General features: G+C 60.3%; 1 protein-coding gene across 3 annotated transcripts in view; it reads right to left on the minus strand.

Annotated features, from left to right (window-relative positions):
- The window catches only part of ABLIM2 (actin binding LIM protein family member 2), a 169,935-nt gene extending 146,761 nt beyond the window's left edge, over nucleotides 1-23,174 (minus strand). For 2 of the 3 annotated variants that reach the window (XM_088836565.1, XM_088836563.1), the window contains exon 1: nucleotides 22,905-23,030. In XM_088836565.1, coding sequence (XP_088692691.1) covers nucleotides 22,905-22,980 — 76 coding nt within the window. In that variant the 5' untranslated portion in view covers nucleotides 22,981-23,030. The other variant, XM_088836564.1, reaches the window with a different exon arrangement.
- Nucleotides 23,175-24,269: the final 1,095 nt, after the last annotated feature.

A 24,269-nucleotide genomic window follows, 5' to 3' on the forward strand; every position in this document is an offset into this window, starting at 1 on the left:
CCCTTGGGGAAGTCAGGCAGCCTTGTGTTTGCAGCCGGCTCCATCTGTCAGCCACTGTGTGATCTGAGCCCACTGGCTTCACCTCTCCGCGCCTCAGTTTCCCGTCTGTATGACGGGGGTGCCTGCCGCGGGCTGCAGAAAGGCTGAACGAGATGATACACGTGAAAGCGCTGGGCGCCTCCCGGGGCACGTGATGGCCACTCGGTAAACGGCCTCTCTCGCTCCCAATTCCTAACTGTGTGCGTTTGGCTGGGACAAACGGCCACAAACTGAGTGGCTTAAATAACAGAACTCTATTCTCTCACGGTCTGGGGGCCGGAAGTCCGGAATCAGGGTGCCAGCAGGGCCGTGGGAAAGCCCCAGGGGAGAGCCCTTCCCCGCTTCCTCCTGACGCGGGTCGCGGGCGACACTTGGCGCGGAGTGGCAGCCCCTCGGCCTCGGCCTCCCGGGCCCTCCCCCCATGCCTCCGTGTCCACGTCTCTCTTCCTTGTCTCGTCAGGATGCCCTACTGCACATGACCCCAACTCAGCTAGCCACATCTGCAACAACCCTATTTCCAAATAAGGTCACGTCCACAGGGACCAGAGTCGGGACTTCAGCACCGCGCTTCGGGGACACAACTCAGCCCAGAACACAGACCTGCCTGTTGTCACCAACACCCTCTGTGGTCTCGGAGCAGTGCAGGCCACACGTTGGCACTGCCCTCAGGCTTTCCCTATCCTTCCCCAGGCCGCCGTTTCTCTCGGTTCCTCCCACCCACCCCTTCTCACCTGGCTGAGACTCTACCCCCATCCCTCCTCCCTGCCAGGCCGACCTCCGGGCCCCCAGCACAGAGCACCGTCTCTGGGGTGCTGGGGGAGGCTCAGGAGGCCTCCCGGATTGAGACTGAACTCCGCGTCCAGCCGCCAGCCCGGCCAGACCACTCCTCTCGCTGCGTCCACGTCGGGGGCGCTGAGCTCAGCCCGCCACCCCCACAGCATCCGCACCACTGTGCATGACACGTATGCCCTGAGACAGCACGTCCAAGGCCCCTAAGGCAACAGAGAGCAGGGACCCCCAAGGCATCAGCCAGGAGGTGGCTGCAGTCGGACAAGCCCGGACGCCCAAGGGTTGAGTGAGTCAGAGGCTGTCCGGTCTGCATCACGGAGGAGCGGACACGCTGAGCAGGGTGTTCTGTCGGCGAAGGCGGGTTGGCTGTCAGCTCTAAGGCCCCCCCAGGAGCTGGCAGCCTGGCAGAGTGACGAACACAGTCAGGGAGGCAAACGAACGCGCAGGCTCATCCTGCGACCAGTGTATAACGGGGAGGAAAAGCAGGAGCAGAGCCGGGGGCTGCCGCAGGGTTTGGGGGTCAGGGGCTTCTCTCGAAGGAGAAGGCCAAGAGAAAACTTAAGAGCAGGTGGGCGAGTCCAGTGGAGGAGTCAGCAAGTGGGAAGGCGCCCAAGCTAAGGAGGAGGCTGCCCAGAGGCCCGAAGGAGCCCCACAGGACGGGAGGGGGAGAGGGTCTTGGCGAGGAAATCGCTGGTGAGAATGATCAGAGGTGATCTTATCTCTGTCTCCCCACTCAGAGATGCCCCTCCTCGGCCCACACTGCCTTCCCCGCCCAGCAACACCCCTGGATGCAGCCCCCTGCGCCCCTGCCCTGCCCCCAACACACACACACCCCCGCTCCTGGGCCCCACCACCCAATCTCAGAAGGAGAGCGATTCCTTGTCCCGGCCGGATAGAGCGCAGGGCACACGCCCATCCCCCAGCTGGGGCAACACAGACAGACAAGCGGCCCCACAGAAAACCAGCAAAGGAGGGAACAGCAGACTCACAGAAACAAAAATGGCCCGGATGCCAGAGCAATGCCTTCGGTGCCCGGGGGGACAGGGGAAAGCAGGGAGGGGCCCTCTTCCCATCCGCTGGCGAATCTGAGAAGACCAACAGTGCCCGTGCTGGGCCAGGAGGGGACAGGGACAAGGGACTCGCGTGTCCTTTGGGTAAAGGTGTGACCTGGACCCGCCTCCGGGGACAGTGCTTTGGCAGAGAGACGACATTCCCATTTAACATTCCACTTCTGGGCAGACGTAGAACTTCCACTCACAGGTCTATTGCACACAGGTGCAAAGCCACGTGTTCTTACCCCGGCTGGATACACTCGGGCTGCGCTAAAAACCTGAAAGCACACGGGACCAACGGCCCTGCATGCTCCTGTGCGGGGAGCAGTCACACAGCAGCCTCTCGCCAAAAACACTCAGCCCGAAGCCCATCGCCACGGAACAGAGACCCACGCAGATCGGGGAGGGGGCGATCCTCAGGCAAACAGGTCTGGACTCTCTAAGTGTCAGCGGCGTGACAGAAAAACTAAAGAAAACAAGTGGGGAGAACATCCCAGAATAAAGGCGACCGAAGGCAGAGACAAGTTAATTGGCTGTGCTGCAGACCCCAGCCTGGCTCCTGGAGGAGCATCGCAGACAAACAGCTGTAAAGGGGCCCTGTGGGGGCGGGCAGGAAACGGGGATTTTCTGCGGCTGCTATTGGGGTACAGACCTGTGCTAAGGCCTGGGTGTTACAATGGAACTAACTTTCAAATGGTTCAGAAGAGACAGAGAGACGGCTAGAGCAAAATGTAGCAAAATGCTAATAATCAATGCATCCAGATGAAAAAGTATAAGGCATTCATTGTACTGACCCCCCCCCAACTTTTCTATATGCTTAAAGCTTTTCCCTTGGACTGCAAGGCGATCCAACTGGTCCATTCTAAACGAGGTCAATCCTGGGTGTTCACTGGAAGGACTGATGCTAAAGCTGAAACTCCAATACTTTGGCCACCTCATGTGACGAGTTGACTCACTGGAAAAGACTCTGATGCTGGGAAAGGTTGGGGGCAGGAGGACAAGGGGACAACAGAGAATGAGATGGCTGGATGGCATCACCAACTCGATGGACATGAGTTTGAGTGAACTCCGGGAGTTGGTGATGGACAAGGAGGCCTGGCATGCTGTGATTCATGGGGTCTCAAAGAGTCGGACATGACTGAGCGACTGAACTGAACTGAACTGAAAGCTTTTCAAAAGAAAGATCAAGATCTGGGGAAGAAACCGATGAAGAAGGCAGAATCCCTGCCCAGAACAGGATAGACCATGACTCACTAACTTTATCCTCATGGATCCTGGAAAAGTCCTGTAGCGACAGAGACAGACCCGGGGCTCACAACACCTGGCTCGGGGGCTCAGGGACCCCTCCACCCTCCGGCGCTCACCTGTAGCAAGTCGGCAAGTACATGGCTTGCACACACACACATGGCCAGCACCTGTGGCAGGCGTGGGTAGTCCATCACCTGTTCATTGCCTCTGAGTGATTCAGTCTCCATCCTGTGAGCTCCGAAGGGCGGGACGTAGATCCGAGATGCATCTCGCCCGGCCCAGCCCAGGACAGGGAGGTGACTGGACCCGCTCAGAGTCTGATGAACGAACCAATAGCTGAGAGAATGGACAAAGGCACATGGGAGACCAGCGCTCCCCGGGAAAGGTGAGGGCGTGGGTTCTGAATGTGGAAACCCACCCCCCACCCAGCGCCCTGGCACCGTGCCCAGATGCTGGCATGGTGGGAAGTCCCTTCACCCCGCTGGCCTCAGTCTCCCCATCTACACCCAGGATGGGAGGGGCGCACACTGCACTGGACAGTGGGGAGGGACCAGTGGAGCCCCGCACGTCCAGGGCTCTGCCCTGGCCTGTTTGGGGCAGGACCACAGGACCACCTGCCCCAGAGCTGCTGCTGTAAAAACCTAAAGCATGTATGCACACACCCGTTATCATAACAGCATCACTCACAACAGCCGAAGGGGCGAGCCACTCCAGCGTCCAGTCACATGAATGGACAAACAAACTGTGGGCTCTTCGTGCAATGGAATATTATTCAACCTCAAAAGGAAGGAAGCTGACACAGGCTACCACATGGACGAGTCCCAAGGACGCTCTGCTCAGTGAGACAGGCCAGTCACAAAAGCACAAATATTATGGGGCCCCACTGACGTGAGGCACCTGGAGCAGCCAGAATCCTAGAGGCAGAAAGCAGGGCGGTGCTCAGGAGCTGGGGGGGGTGGGGGGCTGGTGTGTCGTGGGGGGGGCGGCTGGTGTGTCGTGGGGGGGGCTGGTGTGTCGTGGGGGGGGCTGGTGTGTTGTGGGGGGGGCTGGTGAATCGTGGGGTTGGAGTTTCAGTTTCACAAGAGGAAAAGCGGTCAGGAGGTGCTGGCGGCAATGGACACACAGCGACTGTATTTGATGCCACAGAACTTACACTTCACAACGCTTAGAAGGGTAAACTTTATGTTGTTTATTTTACCAGAATTTAATTTGCCCAGTGCCCAGGGCAGCAAAACTCCACAGCAGTAAGTGCTGGAGGGTGGAGCTCCGGCTGAGACAGGGGAGGAGGCAGCTTTACCCACTGACCCCATCAGGTCCGCTTTGTGGATCAGGGTCCCTCTCCCACTGAGCCCACCGGGTCTGCCTTGTAGATCGGGGTCCCTCTCCCACTGACCCCATCGGGTCCGCTTTGTGGATCGGGGTCCCTCACCCTCTAGACCAGCATCTCTGCATCTCTTGACCACAGGGTGGGCTGCCGGGAGGCACAGCCATGCCCGCTGTGAGTCACATCCTCAGGGCTAAGGGAAGCAGAGGAAGGAAGATGCAGGATGCTTTTCCATCAACATGGCTAAATTTATCCCTCGCTAACCGGGCGGCATCCTGTGCTGTGGCCGTGGGTCCAGCTGCAGCTTTCCCCGGCACGGCCGGGTTCCTGCTCAGGCTCCAGGGAAGTGAGGCTGCCCAGCTGGATGGAGACACTTCCTGGGTCCTGGGAGCTATGGCCTGGGGTCCCCCATCCCGACACTCAGGCAGTGAGGCTCCAGAGGGTGCTGGGCCGCTGCGCTGCAGGGGTGCCCATGGGCTCCCAGGATTCTGAGCCGGGGGACACAGGGCCCCCTCTGGAGGGAGGCGGGTGGAAAGGGCTCAGACCCAGCTGGACAGCACCTGCATCAGCGGGGATGAGACCAGGAGCAGGACAGAACGAGGGGGCCTGCAGGACGCCTGCTGCTCTGGCGGGCTGGGGGCAGAGGCGGGGGAGGAAGGCGCCCCAGAAGGGGGCCAGCCTGGGTAAAGACAGCATGGAGAGGGGGCAGCCCACGTGGGGAAACCTCCAAGGCCTCAGCCTGGCTGCCAGACAGCGTGCAGGGAGGTGGGGGCAGGCTCTTCTGCCATGACGAGGAGTCGGGTCCGTGCAAGGTGGACCCAGAGGCCCCCCCGATGAGAGCCCACCCTCCAAACACCCCTTGACGATGGTGAAGTCACATGGCCACCGGGAAAATGGCACAATGGCACCTCAAGAAATGAAGCAGAGGTACCTCTCAGCCAGCAATCCCAGCCTGGGACGTGCCCCAAGGAAAGGAAATCAGGGGCCTGAGTGGATACTGCTCACCTGTGTTCACAGCAGCATCGTTCCCAACTGTCAGGAGGTAGAAGCACCCCAGGTCTCCAGGGAAGGATGGACGGATGAACACAGTGTGGTCCATCCACACAGCGGAATAGGGTTAGGTCTTAAAAAAAAGGGCAGGGCATTCCGACACCCACTGCAACATGACAAACCCAGAGGATGTTATGCTCAGTGAGACAAGTCGGTCGCAAAAGGACAAGCTCCGAGGCTCACCTGCACTTCTGCAAGGGCCCAACAGCTGCCAGATCCACAGGGAAAGCAGAAAGCAGAACTGTGGGCATCAAGGGTGGGGGGACGGGAGGGGTGGAGGGCAGGCAATGAGGAGTTACCTCGTGGGGACCGTTAGCTGAGAAAGATGGAAAAGGTCCCGGAGACAGACGGTGGTAAAGGTCTCACAGCAACGTGAATGTACTTAGCGCCTCTAACATGAGACACGTTAATGCAGAAAACGCTGTACTTAGTGCTGGAAAAAGAACATGGCCAAACCAGAGAAAACCCAGAGACACAGGCAGCCACTGAGAAGCGACCGTAGGAGAGCACGTCCTACTCGGGGGTGCTTCCTGGGTGGCGTCGGGAGGCGCGTGCAGGACACGGCCCGAGGCTTCGCAGGGGAGAGCCAGCCATGGGGCTGGTGGGGGGGGGGGTCACAGACTGCTCCCTCTTCAATCCCCTGTTCTTGCAAAAATGAATGTCTGGTTCATTGCACAATTAATGATAATAAAACAGACTCCAGGAAACTCAAGTGAGAGTGAGACCCCAAAACAGGTCAGGTCCCCTATTTGGGACTTCCCAGGTGGCGCCAGCGGTCAAGAATCTGCCTGTCAATGCTGGAGGCACAAGAGATGCGCGTTTGATCCCTGGGTCAGGAAGATTCCCTGGAGTAGGAAATGCCAGCCCACTCCAGTAGGAAGTAGGAAATGCCAGCCCACTCCAGTATTCTTGCCTGGGACATCCCATGGACAGAGGAGCCTGGCGGGCTACAGTCCACGGGGGAGCAAAGAGTCGGACATGACTGAGCGCCATGCACCCTGTTTAAGGTCCCTGGTAGCAGAGGATGGCACCCAGAAATATGTGGGATGAAGGCGAGAGCCAGTGGTCATTCAAAAGAGAGATGCCTGGGGTCCAGCCTGCCGGTTTGAGGGTCAGCTGCGAGGAACTCTGGAGGAAGAGCAGACTCTGAACCAGAGCCCGGGAGACCTGGGTGTGTGAGCAGGGTCTTCTCAAGGCTCTTTTCTCATTAAAATCGACGGCACTAGTCAAAATGGCTGCCATCAAAAAGTCTACAAACAATAAATGCTGGAGAAGGTGTGGAGAAAAGGGAACCCTCTTACACTGTTGGTGGGAATGCAAACTAACACAGCCACCATGGAGAACAGTGTGGAGATTCCTTAAAAAACTGGAAATAGAACTGCCATATAAGCCAGCAATCGCACTCCTGGGCATACACACCGAGGAAACCAGAATTGAAAGAGACACGTGTACCCCAGTGTTCATCGCAGCACTGTTTACAATAGCCAGGACATGGAAGCAACCTAGATGTCCATCTGCAGACGAATGGATAAGAAAGCTGTGGTACATTTACACAATGGAGTATTACTCAGCAATTAAAAAGAATACATTTGAATCAGTTCTAATGAGGTGGATGAAACTGGAGCCTACTATACAGAGTGAAGTAAGCCAGAAAGAAAAACACCAATACAGTATACTAGTGCATATATATGGAATTTAGAAAGATGATAACGATAACCCTGTATACGAGACAGCAAAAGAGACACAGATGTATAGAACAATCTTTTGGACTCTGTGGGAGAGGGCGAGGGTGGAATGGTTTGGGAGAATGGCATTGAAACATGTATATTATCATATGTGAAACAGATCGCCAGTCCAGATTCGATGCATGATACAGGATGCTCAGGGCTGGTGCACTGGGATGACCCTGAGGGATGGGATGGGGAGGGAGGTGGGAGGGGGGCTCAGGACGGGGAACAGATGTACACCCGGGGCGGATTTATGTCAGTGTATGGCAAAAACCACCACAATACTGTAAAGTAATTAGCCTCCAATTAAAATAAATAAATTAATTTACAACAAAAACAATCAGCGGCGCCGCCTGCCTCCCTGTGGACACGCCTCCCCCAAGGCCGGGCTCCTGACCTGCAGCTCTCGCGGTCTGCACCCCCCTTCTCCTGTGCCCCGGGAGGCCCGGATGAGAACAGACAGCCCTGGGCTCGAATCGCAGCTTTGCCTCGTCCAGCTGTGACCTCAGCCACCCCTCGCACCCAACCCCTAAAGCCCTAAGCAGTGCTGAGGAATCTAACCAGGTCACAGGTACCTGAGTGCTCAGAGAAGTAATGGCCCAAGTGAACACGAGCTGGAATCCTATGGCTCTTATAAGACCTGGGAAGACCCACAAGTCTGGGCCCCAGACGTGGCTGGCAGTTAACTACCAGCGCCCCGGTCCCTTGGCAAGACCACAGCCCATAGGGCCTCGCTCAGAACCTGCCCTGCAACTCATTTTCCTCCCGCAGCAGCTCGTGGGCACCCAGGGAAATGGGCTTTGCTGAATGTTAATAGGATTCGGATCTATTTGCTCAAACAAAGCCAAGTCAATGGGATCTGAATATTTCTGTTTCCAGAGACGAGGGGAGGCTGGACCGGGCTGGGCTTGATGTTCCAAGCAGACCTGGACGCAGGTTTGAGCACAGCAGGTCCACAGGTGAGAGCAACCCTGAGTCCCAGGTAAAAGGAGGGCTGTGACAAGGCACTGGCTTGCCAGGCGGTCCACAGATCCAGGATTAACTTCCTTTTGTCCACATGCCTGGGGCCAAGACTCCCAAACTTCCCAACTTGTAGCCTGCGTGTCGAGTGGGTCGATCGCCCCGGGCAGAGAATGGATCCCACCAGGAGGCGATAGAAAAACCCGACCACTGGATATCGCGGTCCTGATGCCGGCCAGGTGGCCAGACATTCCCCTGCACCCGCCACTCCGACCCGGAGCCGCAGATCGTGGGCCTGCTGCCGATCCTCTGCAGACTGCTGCGGCCTGGAGCGGCAGCTGGAGCCATGGGAAATACAAGGTTCTATTCCTGGCGTGACCCTCTTTCCCAGAACTGGGGCAGCGAGGGCCGGGCTGCGGCCAGGGTCTCTGTCGTGGCCCGAGTCCCTCTCTGGGTCTCCGGGTCTCACCAGTCTACACTGGACCAAAGCCTGCTGCCTCAACCCACCCCTCATGGGCCCACCTCCCTGGCTGAACCGTGCCTCCAGAGGGCACTGCCCGGCATCGCCCAGAGGGGATGGACGATCCCCCTTCCGTCCCCAGCCGTCTCTGCTCCCGAACAGAAGGGTGCACAGGGCTGTGTCTGGGCCGCAAGGGCTCGTGGGGTCAGCTGCCAAGCGCTGGGTCGTGGGCGTCCCTGCTGTGGGGCGGGGAGGGGGCCCTGGCCTTCAAACTAGGGCCACGCCTGGACCCCCAGTGGTCTCCCTGCACACCCGCCCCCCACCCAGCCCCCCAGGACAGGGTCAGTGTTCCTGTTTCAGCTTGCCGAGCCCCCAAGCCCTCTGCAAGGACGTGGGCCTGGTGTGGCCCTCGATGAGTCCAAGCTCTCGGGGAGGACGAGGAGCCAAGGAAGACGGATGGCCGGGGCACCCGTGTCCCCTCCGCACCCCTCCCCCTGACTCAGAGAGACCCGTCCTCCCCGAGTCCTGGCCACACCTGCACTGGGGCTTTACCTCCCCCCGCCCCCATTCACAGATAGACATGCTGAGGTTGCTTGACGCCCCCACCCCCGCCCCGGCTCAGCCTGCACTCGTGGGGGCGGGTTGGGGCGGGTCTAGCAGACCCCTGGGTGCCTGCGGTCTCCACGCGGCCTCCCTGTCCCCTCTCTGGATGCCGTGACTCCTCGGTCCCCTGTAGCCACATCATCATTAAGCACTTCCTGCCGGTGAGGTGCTGTGCAAGGTACCGTGAGGGGGGACAGGGGATCACGGTGCCTGAGAGGGAGATGGCACCTTACCCAGGGCCCAGCGTGGGGCAGAGGCGTGAGTGGAACTCCTCACACACGCCCTACATGCTCATCTCTGCCCTTCTCCTACGGCTTTGCCTGATTCCTACATGGTGGGCCATCACCTCCTTCAGGAAGTCTGCCAGGATTTCTCTTTCACTGCCGGTTGGTTCCCTGCCCTCTCCCCATCCCCCCACAGCCTAACCGGGGGAGTGCTTTTTCTCATGGTGTGTCTTCCCTACGTGTGGTCTGCCTTTCTCACCAGGCCGGAAGATTTTGGAGGGAAGAACTCCCTCAAGGTCACGTTCTGCACCAGGCCAAGGGCTCCACATGCTCCAATGAAACCACCTCCTCACCCCTACCCCCGGGGATGCTGGGTTGACTGTTGCCTGTCCATGAGACCCAGGGAGGTGGGGAGGGTCTCCCGTGAAAGAGGAGTGTCCTTTCCTGTGTCGGTCACCCTGGGGAAGGGGCAGGTCCTCATGGAGGAGATAGGAATGTTGGTGGCAGGAATCCAGGGAGCCACCTCCTCCCTGAAGACTGCTTTAAGGGGTTCCCAGGAGGCAGGCTGAGGACCCTCTGTTCCTCCATCACCCCAAAATCCATAGCAGAGCCCTGCTGAGGTCTCCTGGAGGCTGCAGGGGTGCCTGGAAGCAAGGGGAGTGGGGTATCAGGGGTCGAGCAGCCCCCTGTGCCCAGGGGTGGGCAGGAATTACCTGCAGGGCCCCAGTCTCCAGCAAGATATCCTCGCCGAGGTGGTGATCCTGGAAGCGGCGGGCCATACTTTGAGAGAGGGATCGTTTCTCTCCAAGTCCCTTTCAGAAGGCTGCCCCGCCCGCACCAGTCACCCCACACTGCCGCCCCCTCCAGGGGTGATGACATCATCCTGTCCCATGATGCCCCGGGCCAGTGGGAGGGGCAGGAGAGAGCCACCCCCGCGGCCCCCCCCCTCCCCGCTCCATCTGCAAGGTGAGGTGTGGAGGAGAACCACGGATGCACGGAGGCGCTCGGAGCAGGGCTTCTGCTGGGCCTGGGGAGCCGGCTGACCCACATTTCTCACGGGAGAGGATGCAGCTCAGCAGAACCCGGGATCCAGAGGAGCTCCCACCAGCAGCCGGGTCCCCGGAGCGGGTTTCTCAAGGTCACCTGGCCTCTATGTGCCCAGCTGTAAAATGGGCAGTCACGGAGACCACTCCTGCAGCATCGGGAGGACCCGAGCAGGGATGCTGTCTGGGGCGTTAGGATATCATTGCCACCATTCTCAACCATCTGTGAAGACAGAGCCCTCGGAAACAGATGACCACAGTCCTTGGATCAGAAGACCCAGTGGGGGAGACGGGTGCCCCCCATGGGGGAGGGGCATGGGGTGCTCCCCGCTCGGAGCACCTCTCGCCTCACCAGCCACATGACCATGGGTCCTGCCTCCCATCTTGGTCCAGTTGCGCCCCCATCTAAAAATCGGGAGCAAGAATCCCCGCCCCGCCGGGCTCTGTGGCATTCCAGAAGGGGCCTGGATGACCTCTCCGCCTGCCCACGGGTACCAGATGCCCCACAAATGGCAGACACTGAGCTCCATTAGACAAATCAATTGCTCCCGTGGGCTCAGCTCCGCCACCAACTGAGGGCCGGGGTGCCCGAGGTTGCCAGCACACACCCGGGTTATATTTAGCTCTCCGCTGGAGCCCTGCCAGGGCCGGGCAAGTTCTGCAGGGGACGCCGAATCTCAGGCCAGCCCCCAATTCCTCATCGGCCACTGTGAAACCTGCTCCAGAGCCCACAGAAACTGCTCTCTTGCTTCTAACAGTAGATGACGTTATCCCAAGAGTACACGCACACACACACACACAAATCCCTGCATCATGTCGGTGCCACTCAAAGGCCTGGAGCCACAGTGAGAGTCCCCCTCCCAAAATAGAGAATGCCGTTCGGTCCCTGGAGCAGGAGCCGGCTGGTGCCAGGGGTCAGACAGCTGCTCTCCACTCAAGCCTCTTGAGACCAATAGTGAGCACAAGCCTGCCCCCACCCATCCCCCCACACATCCCTAAAATGAAGAAGCTGGGAAAATAAAACAGCCGAGCATCAGAAGAAAAAACAGAAAAAAGGCAGAGTTGCCCGTAACTCTTGCCCTTCAGTGTGCTTTCTGCCTGTTTTGTAGATGACGCTGCGTATAAAATTGCAGGTCCCGTACTCATCACCAGTGCGGACACACGCCTTACGCTCCTCCTTGGCAATCGTGTTAATGACCGCGTGATACTCCGTCTTTCATCACCAGCTCCGAGTGTGGTCTAGGAACCCTGGGGTCCCCAGGATGCAAGCAGGGCGCCGGCTGGGTAGAAGCCATGTTCATAATATGACTGAGACGGTACTTTTCTCCATCGTTCCCTCTCCCTCCCAAAAGTACGCCGGAGTTTGCCCGAGGCCCCGTGACACGTGACGTCACAACTGACAGAACACAGGCCGGACTCAGGCTCCAGCCACCACCTATTAAGCCAGACGTTAACGAGATTTGCACAGCTGTAAAGCAAGGCCAGTCTGTTTCCTGAAAACACTCATAGTTAGCATACGACGGGCTATTTTCCTTATTCAATGAATATGCTTAAAAATTTTCCATTTTAACATCTAATACACTTGTTGTTTAGTCGCTCAGTCGTGTCCGACCTTTTATGACTCCACCAGGCTCCTCTGTCCATGGGATTTCCCAGTAAGAATACTGGAGTGGGCTGCCATTTCCTTCTCCAGGGGGACCTTCCCGACCGAGGGATTGAAGCCGCATCTCCTGTATTGGCAGGCAGATTCTTTACCACTGAGCCGCAAGGGAAGCCCTGTCTAATACACTAAATATCGATAAATACAACGCACTTAAAGATTTTTGGGGGTCCTCAGTAATTCTGAGTGAAGGGGTCCTGGGCCCTCAAAGCTGGAGAACAGCTTCTGCGGAAAGACAGACGGACAGTAATTTCCTGACTCAGCATCTCTGACTGGACACTCACCCTGCAGAGTCTGTGACCCCTGCAATAAATGAGTTTTTATGCACCAATATGTGAGGTTCAGAACCCTTCTTCAGAAGATTCCGGAGAGCCACCTTCTCCTACTGAAGGCATGAACGTATTTAAGGCTCAATGCATCTCACCTAGCAGCTCCCAAGAGACCATACACAACCACAGTCAGAGGCCCCTGAGGCCATCAGCTCCGGGGACTGTGGGATGTTTACATTCGGCTGACTTGAGAGGTACAATTTTTATCCTCTGAGAGGTCTTTTCTCTAACCCTCAAATCTTCTACAGACCCCACGAGGAGGGGAAAAAACGGGTTTCAGTCTCAGAAACAGAATGTACGAGAAGCTGCCTGGGAAAGCTGAATAATGCCCCCCAACAATATACTTGGGTCCTTATCCCTAGGACCCATGGGAGTGACATCATGTGGTTAACAATGGGGTGGTTGGTCTTTGCAGATGGGACCTGGGATGGGAGGTCACCCTGGGTTACGGGCCCCAAGCACATCACCAGCATCCTCAGAGACAGAGGTTGAGGGAGACCTGACCACACACGGACAGGGCGGCAGGCGATCTGAAGGTGCTGGAGACGCTGGCCTTGAGGGGCAGACAATGCGGCCACAAGCCAGGGGATGCCGGCAGACTCTGGCGGCTAAGGAGAGACAGATGGGGAGGGGACTCCCCCAGCACCTCTGGAGGAGGTCCCGCCCTGCCAAGACTTGGCTTCAGCCCAGTGACACAGATTTTGGACTCTGGGCCTCCAGATCTGGGAGAGAATAAGTTCCTGCGCTTTTAGCCCTGAGGTTTACAGAGCTTCACGCCAGTGGTCCCCATCCTATGGGATGTGACAGCATCGGGGACTGCCTCCCTGCTCTATCAACCCCATTCCCTAGGCATCCTAGAAAACCTTGCCCTGGGCTGCAGGGTGTTCCCCAAAGGGGCCCGCTCAGGGGCTGTGTGTGTGCTGTCGCCAGAGATTTCAATTCCTCTCAACTCCTTTTCAGAGGCCGCCGGCTGGCTGGGTGCTCCGCCCAGCAAGCCACTCTCAGAGAAGGAAGCTGGGGGGTCAGGTCAGGGGGCAGGGGCTGATGGAGGAAGATGAGGTAGCCGCGGCAAGGGCAGAACAAAGCTCTCACGTGGCAGGTGCGGGGGTGGGGATGCCCCAGCTCAGCCGGAGGGGAAAGAGTGAGGCGGCGGGATGACGGGCCCCGGCGGGAAAGAGCAGTCCAGGTGACGCTGAGGTCTGGCGGGGACCCCTGCCCGAGGAAGCCGGAGGCGGCCCTGGGGAGCCCTGGCAGGGCCGTCCGTGGTCCTCAGCACGGGGACCTGCCCTGTGGTCACGCTCCGTGTGTGCCCCAGGCCCGGGCCACACCCCACGCCCATCAGAGGCAGCCAGGGAGGCGCCTGGCTGGACGCTGGGCTTCTGCACACAGATCGCGTTTCCTGATTTCCGAGGCACATCAGGGGTGTGCTCAAGGGAACTGGTGCCTGTAGCCCTGCACCCCACGGCTACGCTTCAGGTGCTTGGCAGAAGCAGCCGGGCTCAGAGCTGGAGGAGAACGGTGGGATACAGGCGGCCGGTGAGAGGTGTGTCACGGGGTCGGCATGGCTACGGTCAGAGTAGCAGCAAGAAGTTGCTGGCCAGGTCTTGGCCCAACTCAATGGCCCCCTCGCTGCCTGGCCTGACGTCCTGCGCTGGGTTCACAGTCCCTGCCCAGCCCGACGGCCCCCTCCCTGCCCGGCCCGGCCCGACCCTTCCTGGGTGACTGGCTAGCTCCAGCCACCCTGGACAGTCAGCTGATCCTCCGTGACCTCCGCCCCTGTGTCTGCCGGCCACCTCTCCCATGTGAGAGCCCGGGTCCAGGTCAGCCTCGGTGCTCTGCGTCCCCGCACCCCGGGGGTGTCGGACTGCACTCTCCCCAGTAGACCCCCCTGGAGGCAGAGGCAGCCTGAGGGGCAGGCGGGCCCCATTGCATGTGACACCGAGTCACGTGGTGGCTCCAGAAGCCCTTCGGCTTCCAGACTGAGGCCACCCTTCTGCATCTTCAAAGCCAGCCGTGCCACACCCTGTCTCCTCTCCGACCTCTGCGTCTGCCATCACCTCCCCTCTTCTCTGACCCTCCTGCCTCCGCCCTCGCAGGCTCCTCGAGACGGCACGTGCCCCCCCTGAATACCACCCCCCACCTGCAAGCTCTCATTAATCCCACCCTCAAGGTCCCTTTTGCCATGTGCCTAATGTATCCACCCTGTCTGGGGATGAGGCCGGGGCATCCTTGGGGGCCGTTATCAGAGATGAAGCAACTCAGAGAGGGGCAGTGTCCACCTGCCAGTCACACAGCAGCTAGGAGCAGGCCCGCGGCGTCTCCTGGAGCCCCTGGCTCCAGGTCCTGTCCACTGGTCCTGAGGATGGAGGCAAGGGTCTTGGACGTTCTGGGTTCTGGGAGGAGGAATTCCAGCACCCGGGGGTGGGGAGGGGAGAGAAGGTGGCGGGAGAAAACACACGTTTGGGGGGTCACTAGCGAGGACAGTGCTCCGTGCACAGTCAGTCCAGCCGCTCCGTCATGTCCGGCTCTGCGACCCCGTGCACCGCAGCGCGCCAGGCCTCCCTGTCCATCACCGACTCCCGGAGTCCACCCAAACTCATGGCCATCGAGTCAGTGATGCCATCCAGCCATCTCATCCTCTGTCATCCCCTTCTCCTCCTGCCCCCAATCCCTCCCAGCATCAGGGTCTTTTCAAATGTACACAGCAGGTGCTCAATAAACCAAGTAAATAGGCATTCTAGAGCAGCCTTGAGCCCTTGAGGGGCTGCTGATGGCAGGCATCAGAGGTTTCCCCAACAGGACTCAGGCTGGGAACAGCGGTGGCCCCAAAAGGCTGACGTTGGACCGTATCTGGACCCGTGGGGCTTCTGTGGGTGCAACGGCTGTGTGGTGATACCCACCCTCACCCCACCCCGGGGCTCTCCCGTGTGGCTGTGGAAAGTCACACCGTGCAGTGTGTTGGCGGGGGTGCGGGGGGGGTCACAATCCCAGGACCAGCCACCCCTCCCGTCCAGGACGACAAAGGTCCCAGGGTCCCGCTGGTTCTTAGAAGCGTTCTGCACGGTCCCCAAGCAGGACTGAGCCCCCACGGCCCACAGCGGCCACCCACCCTCCGAATGCCCCACAGCTCTACCCCTGCTCCACGCCCCAGCCCTCCCCCTTGTGCTTCCTGGGACCACCTCCCAGGTAAACCCCCTGCAGCCTCAGCCTAGTCACTCAGAACGTAAAGGTGGGGGTAGCCCCCGGGAGCATTTGACACTCCAGTTGCCAAACTGACATGGGGTGGTCCTTATAATTCTTCCTTCTTGGAACTTCATGCCCAACTGCAGCGCTAACCGGGGCCTTGGATATGCCATTTTCCAGCAAGATCCTGGGGTCCCTGACGTCCAAGCAGAAGCAGGAGGTCAGAGCAGCAGGTCAGAGAGGCCTGACCATGAGTCCTCAACCAGGATGAGGGCAAACAGACAGGGGGTGTGGGGGGCGCTGGGCATGAAGCGGGGACCCGAGCTCCATCCATCATCCGTTCTCCACTGGAGGCTGTTCACGGAGCCCTGACTCGAGGCAGCCTGTGCGGATGTGGGAGGGGGGATCCACTCAGCTCAGCCCGGCGGGTGCGCACGGCGGGGCCACTGGGCGCTGGAGTTGGGCCTCCGGATCCCTCCAACCCCTTGTTCTGTACATGAAGAAACCCAAGCCCCCAGGCCATCCAGCGTGCCGGCTTTGTGCAGGGGGCCGGGCGGAGCCCCTGTGTGTGCGCTGAGGACAGCCTCGCAAGATTGAGTCAGGGCTGACGTCCAAACGCCGCTCATAACCCGGGAGCGGGCAGCTCTCGGGGATTGCACTTCTCCTGAGCCCGGCACCGGGCAGGGAGTGTAAAACAGCGACAGGCAGGCTGGGCAGGGCAGGCAAGGGAACCAGCACCAGAGGAAGAGCTGTGAACCGCTGGCCACGCCAGCTGATGCCACGGCGGGCCTTGCAGGCTTTGCCTCGAGCCCTGGGACAGAGTGTCTGGCTGTGACAAAAAAAAAAACCACCCCAGGCCCCTGGCCCCACAGACAACAGTCAGTCCTGAAAAGCAGGTGCTATTACCTCCACCTGGGAGGTGGGGAAACCGAGGCAAAATGCAGTTGTGCAACTTGGTGGCCGGGACACTCTAGCAGGTGACAGCTAGGACTGGCACTCAGGTGTTCGGACCCCAAAGCCCTCGAGGCATCAATCAAGACCACCTCCCTTACTGTTTAGAAATTTCCAGCCAAGGCACCATGGCACACGAAACCCCCAATACATCACTTTGCAACGGAATTGGTTCAGCCTGGGTCTGGCTCCCCACTACCCTGGAAGGCCCCTGTCCCCACCCAGGTTAGGACAGACCGGTAGGGGTCAGAGCACACCTCTCCCTTCCCAGGCCTTCCCCTGAACTTGGACTCAGTTGTTCTGCTGACTTGGATACCAGGCAGATGTCCACAGAGGTGGCTTCCCTGGCAGCCGGTGGAGAAAGGCCCTTAACCGGGCTCCCTCGGTGTGAAGGGCAATGCGCTTCCTGCCATGAAACCATCAGATGAGGTCCACCTGGCCCAGAAGAGTGATCCAAGACTTCCCGGCTCACACAGTGTGTTTCCCTGAACCGATGATGGCCGAGCCTCAAACCCAGATGATCTCCCTGCTGCACTGGGGGGCGGGGGGCGGGGACCAGGTTGTCAGAAGAAAGCAGGTCATACCCCTGAGGATGGCGATGGCCCTCATGTTTTCAGACAGGTATACTGAGGCCCAGAGAGGGAAGTCAGCTGGCCCAAGGTCACACAGAGGTCTGGCAGGTGGGCCCGAGAGTCCGGGGAGCTCAGACGCTAACGGGACGGTTGATGCCGGCACGGCTGGAGCTGGAGAAGCCTGGGACGGCCGTGAATGCTGCCTCCATCAGGAGCGGTCAGCTCCAGAAGACCCTAAGGGCCCAGCAGAGGGGACAGCAAGAGCCAGCGGTCAAGGTTACAGGGAGGCGTGTGGACTCCACGCGGTGACCCTCTCCTGGTCTGAGCAGTCCATCCCCAGGTGGATCCCTGGACAGGAGCATGTTGGAGACACAGAGCACGTCCTCAGGAGCAGACAGGGCTGGGCTGGGGCTGGCTCTGCCCTCCCAGCTATGCCGGCAGGCGCCACACCTCGGAATGGGGCCAGGCTCCTCGGCTCAGGTGAAGACATAGGCTGTGACTCCCCGCCCCACGCTATCACCAGAAAGTGCCATTGTGAGGCCCCCAGGGGATCAAGCCTCACCCACCCCAAACACTCAGCCACATGTCACGAAGTCACCATCGTCACCATCGCAGCCCCTAATGCATGCAGAGTGATGGAGAGACAGCGCCCACCCCCCACCCAGCTGGACACACCCGGATTCAAATCCAGCTCTGTCATTCACCAGTGGTGGGGTGTGGTGCCCAGTGCCCTCCTGGGCGTCCACCTCCCCATCTATAGGCGGGGACACCCCAGCGACCCTCGGAAGCCCAGAGAAGCCCTTGGCGGAGCAGGGCCCAAGGGGGGGCCCCATGAGCCGTGGCACCCTGACACTGAAGCAGGCTGCTGCCCGACACCCTAGAGACCTTGGCAACGGAAACATCCCCGCGTAAACAAACACGCAGCGCTCAGGTTGCTCTACCCCGCATCTGAGCGGCCAGAGGCAACCCAGCGGGTTGGCACCCCTTGACTAGGGCCCGCAGCAGCTCGTGAGACCACACAGTCACCAGGAAACATGAGCTGCCATCTGAGCACCAACCAGAGCTTTCCTGCCCCAACTATTTTATCTGCTCCTCCAGCCTCTCCAGCAGCTATGAAAATGAAAAACGCTTACTCCTTGGAAAAAAGGTTATGACCAACCCAGACAACATATTTAAAGCGGAGACATTACTTTGAGAACAAAGGTCCGTCTAGTCAAGGCAATGGTTTTTCCAGTGGTCGTGTATGGATGTGAGAGTTGGACTGTGAAGAAAGCTGATCGCCGAAGAATTGATGCTTTTGAACTGTGGTGTTGGAAAAGAGTCTTGAGAGTCCCTTGGACTGCAAGGAGATCCAACCAGTCCATCCTAAAGGAGATCAGTCCTGAATATTCACTGGGAAGACTGATGAAGTAGAAGCTCCAATACTTTGGCCACCTGACGCGAAGAACTGACTCATTTGAAAAGACGCTGATGCTGGGAAAGATTGAAAGCAAGAGGAGAAGGGGACGACAGAGGATGAGATGGTTGGATGGCATCGCTGACTCGATGGACATGAGTTTGGGTAAGCTCTGGGAGTTGGTGATGGACAGGGAAGCCTGGAGTGCTACAGTCCATGGGGTCCCAAAGAGTCGGACACGACTGAGTGACTGAACTGAACTGAACTGAGCCTCTCCCACAATCCAGGCACTTGGGACCCTCGGTCCCTATGAAGATCCCAGAAGAGGTAGCATGAGAGGCTCAGAGAGGTCCGAGGATCCCATGCTAGCAGGTGACAGAGCTGGAATCTGAGCCAAAGGAAGAGCCCATGTCTGCAGTGCAGGGGCCGTCCGACCCAGGGACCGGAGTCAGGCATCCACGAGGCTGCTCAGGGTCCCAACAGCTGGCCTGGCCCTGAGGCCCACCAGCAAGACAGACCCCTTCCAGAGGCTCTACCCCACCCCGCCAGTTCCTGTACCACCAGGCTTGCCAACTCCCTCTTGCCAGCTCACAGCTCTCCCACAAGACAGCCAACGCTCTGGAGGGTCAGGGTGTCTGACCAGCAACTTGTCCAGAGTGTGGGTCACACTCCCATTGCTGAGACAGTAAGACTGGGCTTTCCAAGAGTTCACCCAAGTCAGGACTTGAGTCCAGAGAACATGCCGACTACCCCCCAACCACTTCATTGGACAGAAACCAGAAAGAGTCGGAGCATCTCAGGTGGTGGGTTAGGGGGTGACCACGGATGCGGGACCAACAGTTCGGAGATGAGGATTCCCGGGCTGTCCAAGAGCTGCCGGTTCCAGGGCAATGACCATCCTCTTCAGATACAATTTCAGATGAATTTCTGGGTCAGGACAATTTGTCTTTGGCTACACCTCAGTCAGATGGTGTTAAGGTCCACGTGCTGCCAACTGGGAGACCTCCATTCGAGCAAAGGAGTGGCCCCTGAGGATGCAATGGCCCGACCTCTCCCCGAGTCATGGGCTTTGGAAGCAGCACACGCCCACCTTAGACCCGGAACCAATGCCCTTCTTGTTGATTGCTCATTGCAAAAGGCAAGCGCATGCAATGAAAAAAACAAAACTGGGGAAGGTGACAGGAAGCGTAAAGATGCTGGGCGGGCGGGGGGTGGGGGCGGGCACTAGCTCTTTCGCCACCTCCAACAAGGGGGACGCCCTGGGCGTCACGTTCCTTCTGGTTTGCTCCCTGCACTGCCTCACAGCGCGGAGGTCACGCAGGATGCACATCTTGACCTCAGCTGTTTTCCAAATGAAGCTTTTCTTAAGCACTTTCTCCTAACGTGAGAAACTCCAGTCACACGGATAACGAGAACGTTCTCGCCACCCCCTCCCCCAGGAGGGCACGGTTCAGGAAGACACGATGCCACTTGCTCTGGTCTGCAGCTGAGCCCCGGGCCTGGGGCAGCGCTGGGCACACAGTAGGGGCTTAGGAAACATCTGTTGACCGGATGAAGGATCCACGGCCCACGCCCTGTCGCTCCCCACCACATACACGCAGCAGGTCTGGCTTTCTGGCGCTGTTAGGGATGCCGTGGCCAACGTCTCTGTGGTGACGGCAGAGACCCGCCTCGGATTAGAAACGCGTTTCTCTGCTTCAAAGGCCAGGCCACACCAACCGGAGCAGAGGGCCAGGGCCTGGGCTCTGCGTCTACTGCACACTCTCCTGGCCCCAGGACGGCCGCCTTTCCTTCCCTGGGGCTGTTTCCTCTCCGTGTGGGTGGGTGGGATAGGACTGGAGTGTCCCCCAGGCCCCTTCCAGCTCTGCGTCCCTAACCCATCAGCCACGGGAAAAGAAGATGGCTGAGCTGCCACCCAGCTTTCCACCTGGCCCTGCACTCCCCTTCTGGGCTGAAGTGTATCCCTCCCGCAAATCCATAATCCAGTATGACTGCTGTCCTTTTAGGAAGAGAGAAGGACACGGACACACACAGAGGGAAGACCACCTGGGGAGGACACAGGGAAGAAACAGTCATTTACAAGAAGAGGGGAGAAGCCTCAAGAAACCAACCCTGCCCACACCTCGATCTCAGACTTCCAGTCTCCAGACGTATGAGAAGATGCATTTCTGTCGTTTAAGCTGCAGTCAGCGGGCACCTCGTTACGGCAGCCCTGGCAGACTAATGCAAAGCCCGCCCACCCCATGAAACTCATCTGGGAGAGTCCTGCCCACCAGACCTGCAGCCGCCCGGACTGGACACGCAGGCGCCAAGAAAGCACAGACCCGGTGCCCAGAGGTGCAGAGTTGGCTCCGGAGCCCCTCTGGGCTCAGGCCCGTCCCTCTGCCCACCTTGCCCCGCCCCCCGTGACTACACGGGCTGGGACGCTATGAGACCACCATCAGGCTCACCGTCATCTCCTGGGCCCCAGCTGGGCTCTGGGACAATGCCAGCCTTCCCCGGGAGGGCCGTCAGGGGACCTGCCCTTGTAGATGAGGGGAGGCCCTGACCTTCCAGATGTACACAGTGACCACAAGAGCCCAGGTGTCCAGCACAAGGGACCCCTGTCTGCTGTCTCCCACCGTGGCTGTGGGTGAAAATGTTACTGCTGTGCAGGTCACCGGCCGGGCCATGAGCGACAGGTGGAGGGTCAGCGTGCCCACTGCCCGTCCCAAGGGGCTGCACTGACTCAGGCTGAGGTTTACCGACCCGCACGAGCCACCGACGGAGGTCCCACTACTTGTGGGGTTTCCCACTATCACCTCATCCTCTCCACGGGGGCAACAAAACTGCTTTCAGGAAGCTAAGCTCAGGAAGCGGCCACACTGTGTCCAAGACCAGCAGGTGGACACTATGATTCAAACCCCAGTCTCCTTGCCCTCTGATCCCACCCCCCAGGGCCCCTGGCGCCCACCTACCCCTGCTCCCAGCACACCCACAAATGAGGGGGGAAATGCCAGGGTTCCTTCCGGGGCTCCCCCTCATTACAGGAGCGATCGGAGGGATCAATTACGGTCGAGGAGAGCCTAAAATTACCTGGTGTACCCTGCCATTACCCCCCCCAACCTACCATTAGATAAATGTGTCTGGAGGCTCTGCCAAGGCGGGGTGCTCTGCTCCCCAGCCACCTCCAAAGAACAGGCTGGCCATTTCAGAAATCCTCTTCTAGAGAAGTCTGCCTCCTCCAGCCTGTCACTTGCTCTCGGCTTCTCTCCCAACTCCCACTGCCCGTGTGGTCCCTCCTTTCCTCAGCGAGGAGGGGGAGGGGACAGATTCCCCTTGGGGGGGGGTGCTCCCAGGAAACAAAGGTCCCAAGCAGACAGCATGCGATAAATGGTCCCTAAAGGCACACTCCCCCCCCAGTCCTGTTTGCTCCCTACCCTCCCCCCCCCCCCCCCCCCCCGCCGGCACGGAGGAATGGTTGTCTCCTCTGGTTTCTGCCGGTGGCCAGGGGTCCATACTGTAGTCTGCGGGCGAGATGGGCTCAAGGGAGGACACAGGAGTCAGGAAGCACTAGCTTCAAAACCCAGCCCCACTGCAAGACCTGAGCAAGTGACTCAAGCCTGGTGAGCCTCGGTTGCACCCTGGAATATGGGGTGATGGCTTCTCCCTGCCAGGGAATGTAGGGACAAGCCCTCCATCCAGGGCTGGGCCCCCAGAAGTCTCTCAAAACGGGGGCTCTGGTCACTCCAGAGTCTCTCCAGGAGCCAAGGCCCCCAGTGGTAGGCCTCAGTTTCCCCAGTAGGTGGTGGTGACGTGGGATTTTTCCAGCGCCACACAGAGGCTGTCAGACCCTGCGGGTGCGGCCCCAGAGGCAGCAGCCTAGGTAGGCAGTGGAGGGGACAAGGGGCCGGAGAGAGCACGCGCCGTGCATCGCCAAGGGCCGCACACAAACTGCGGCCTCCGCGCCCCCAAGTCTGCCCTGGGCGAGCCCAGGGCGCCGGGGGCGTCGACCTGACGCGCCCCCCGCAACCCACCTACCCACCCAGGCGCTGCAGGAGTCACAAAAGGGCGGCGACCCCTGCCGCCAAGCCCTCCCGCCCCGACCCGTGTCACACACCTCTCCGCCACGGAGTCTACGGCGGCCGCGCGCCCTTCGCCCGGACTCCGCTGCGACCCCGCACGCCGGGGAGAAAAGGAAAGGAGCGGCGCCGGCCAGGCAGCCCAGTGCAACCAGGCGGTGCGGCGCTCGGGGAAAGGGGTCCCCGGCCCCCCCGGGCGCAGGGACAGGGCGGGTTATGGGGGCGCGCCTGACCTGCCACACTGCAAAGACCCTGGAGCGCAAGTCGGCTGCAGCCGCGGGGCGGCTTCCCGTCTGCAGGTGCAGGCATCCCAGCCCTGGCGGCGCCGCGATCCAGCTCGGGGAGGCCCCGGTTCCCCGCACACTCACCCGCGCTCATCTCAGCGGCAGCTCGGAGTCGGGTCGCCGGAACGGGGCGGCAGCCGGACGCCGGTGTCCGCAGGTGCAGCGCCTGCAGCCGGGATGGGCCGCCCGCCCGCCCGCAGCGCCGCCGCAGCCCCTCGGCGCGCCAGCCCCGCCCCGCAGGCCCCGCCCCGCAGGCCCCGCCCCGCCTGAAGCCCCGCCCCTCCCCGCCCGGAGGCTCCGCCTGCCCCGCCCCCATACCGGATGCACTCTGGGAAGTGTAGGCCCCGCGCCCCGCTCCTTCTCGCTCGGCGCCACCTGCCGCCCCCAGGGATGGACTACAGTTCCGGCAGGCTGCGCGGCCTGCGCATGCGCAGGCGGGTGACGCCGCTGCGGCCTCCCGCAGCCGTCTTGCGGGGGGTCTCTGCGGAGCTGTCCGCGCGGCCTGGCCGGATGACTGGCGGCCTGGCCATCGGCGGCTGCCAAGAGCCCACGAGTGGGTCAGGAGCGCGGCCGGGTGAGGCGCAAGCTTGGTGCAACGAGCCGCACAGGGCCAACTCCCTTCCTCCCCGGTTTGCAGAAGAGAAGCGAGGCGGGGGCAAGCCGGGGGAGGCAGGGTTTGCCCAGTTTCCCCGGCGAGGGCCGAGGCCTGCGCTCCTGACCCCGGATCTCGGGCGCGGCGGCGGCGGCCCGACGGCTGCGCCCTGCTCGCGGCGCGCCGCACCTGCTGGCGCCGTGGTCTGACCCGGTGGCGCAGTCTGCGGGCCGCCCCCCTCCCCCATCCCCAGGAGCCGACCGTCCTCTGTGACGTCAGTGACCTCCCGGGTGCAGCCCAGGGAGGGCCTGGGTCCCGGGTGCAGCCGCGGGAAGGCCCTGGGTGGGAGCAAGGGGACCCCAGTGAGTTTCTGGTGTTTTTGGAAGGGGTGTTCGGGGGTGGGTGTGGAGGGTCTGGATTGGTCGGTTCAGAAGGTAGACTCCCTGGACCTGGCCCTGCCTGGTGGGGGAGAAGAGAGAGCTGGTCCCAGAAAATGTGAACTCTGTGCAGAACCCTGAGGCAGGAGCGCATAACTCTTCCTCGGCCTCCAGCCCCGTCCACCTGCTCCAAAGAGGGGCCAGCGGGGAGCAGAGAGGCCAGAGGACAGCGGCTCCTGGGGAGAACCAGCCATGGGCAATGCAGCCGGTTGGCCCAAGCCCCACGCACCCTAGCAAGCTGGGAGGCCTGGCTGGGCTGGCTGTTTGTGTAGCTGCCCGGCTCCA

Source organism: Moschus berezovskii, chromosome 5, assembly GCF_049115385.1.
Source record: "Moschus berezovskii isolate FMDL1 chromosome 5, NW_MosBer_1.0, whole genome shotgun sequence".
NCBI classification, from domain to species: Eukaryota; Metazoa; Chordata; class Mammalia; order Artiodactyla; family Moschidae; genus Moschus; species Moschus berezovskii.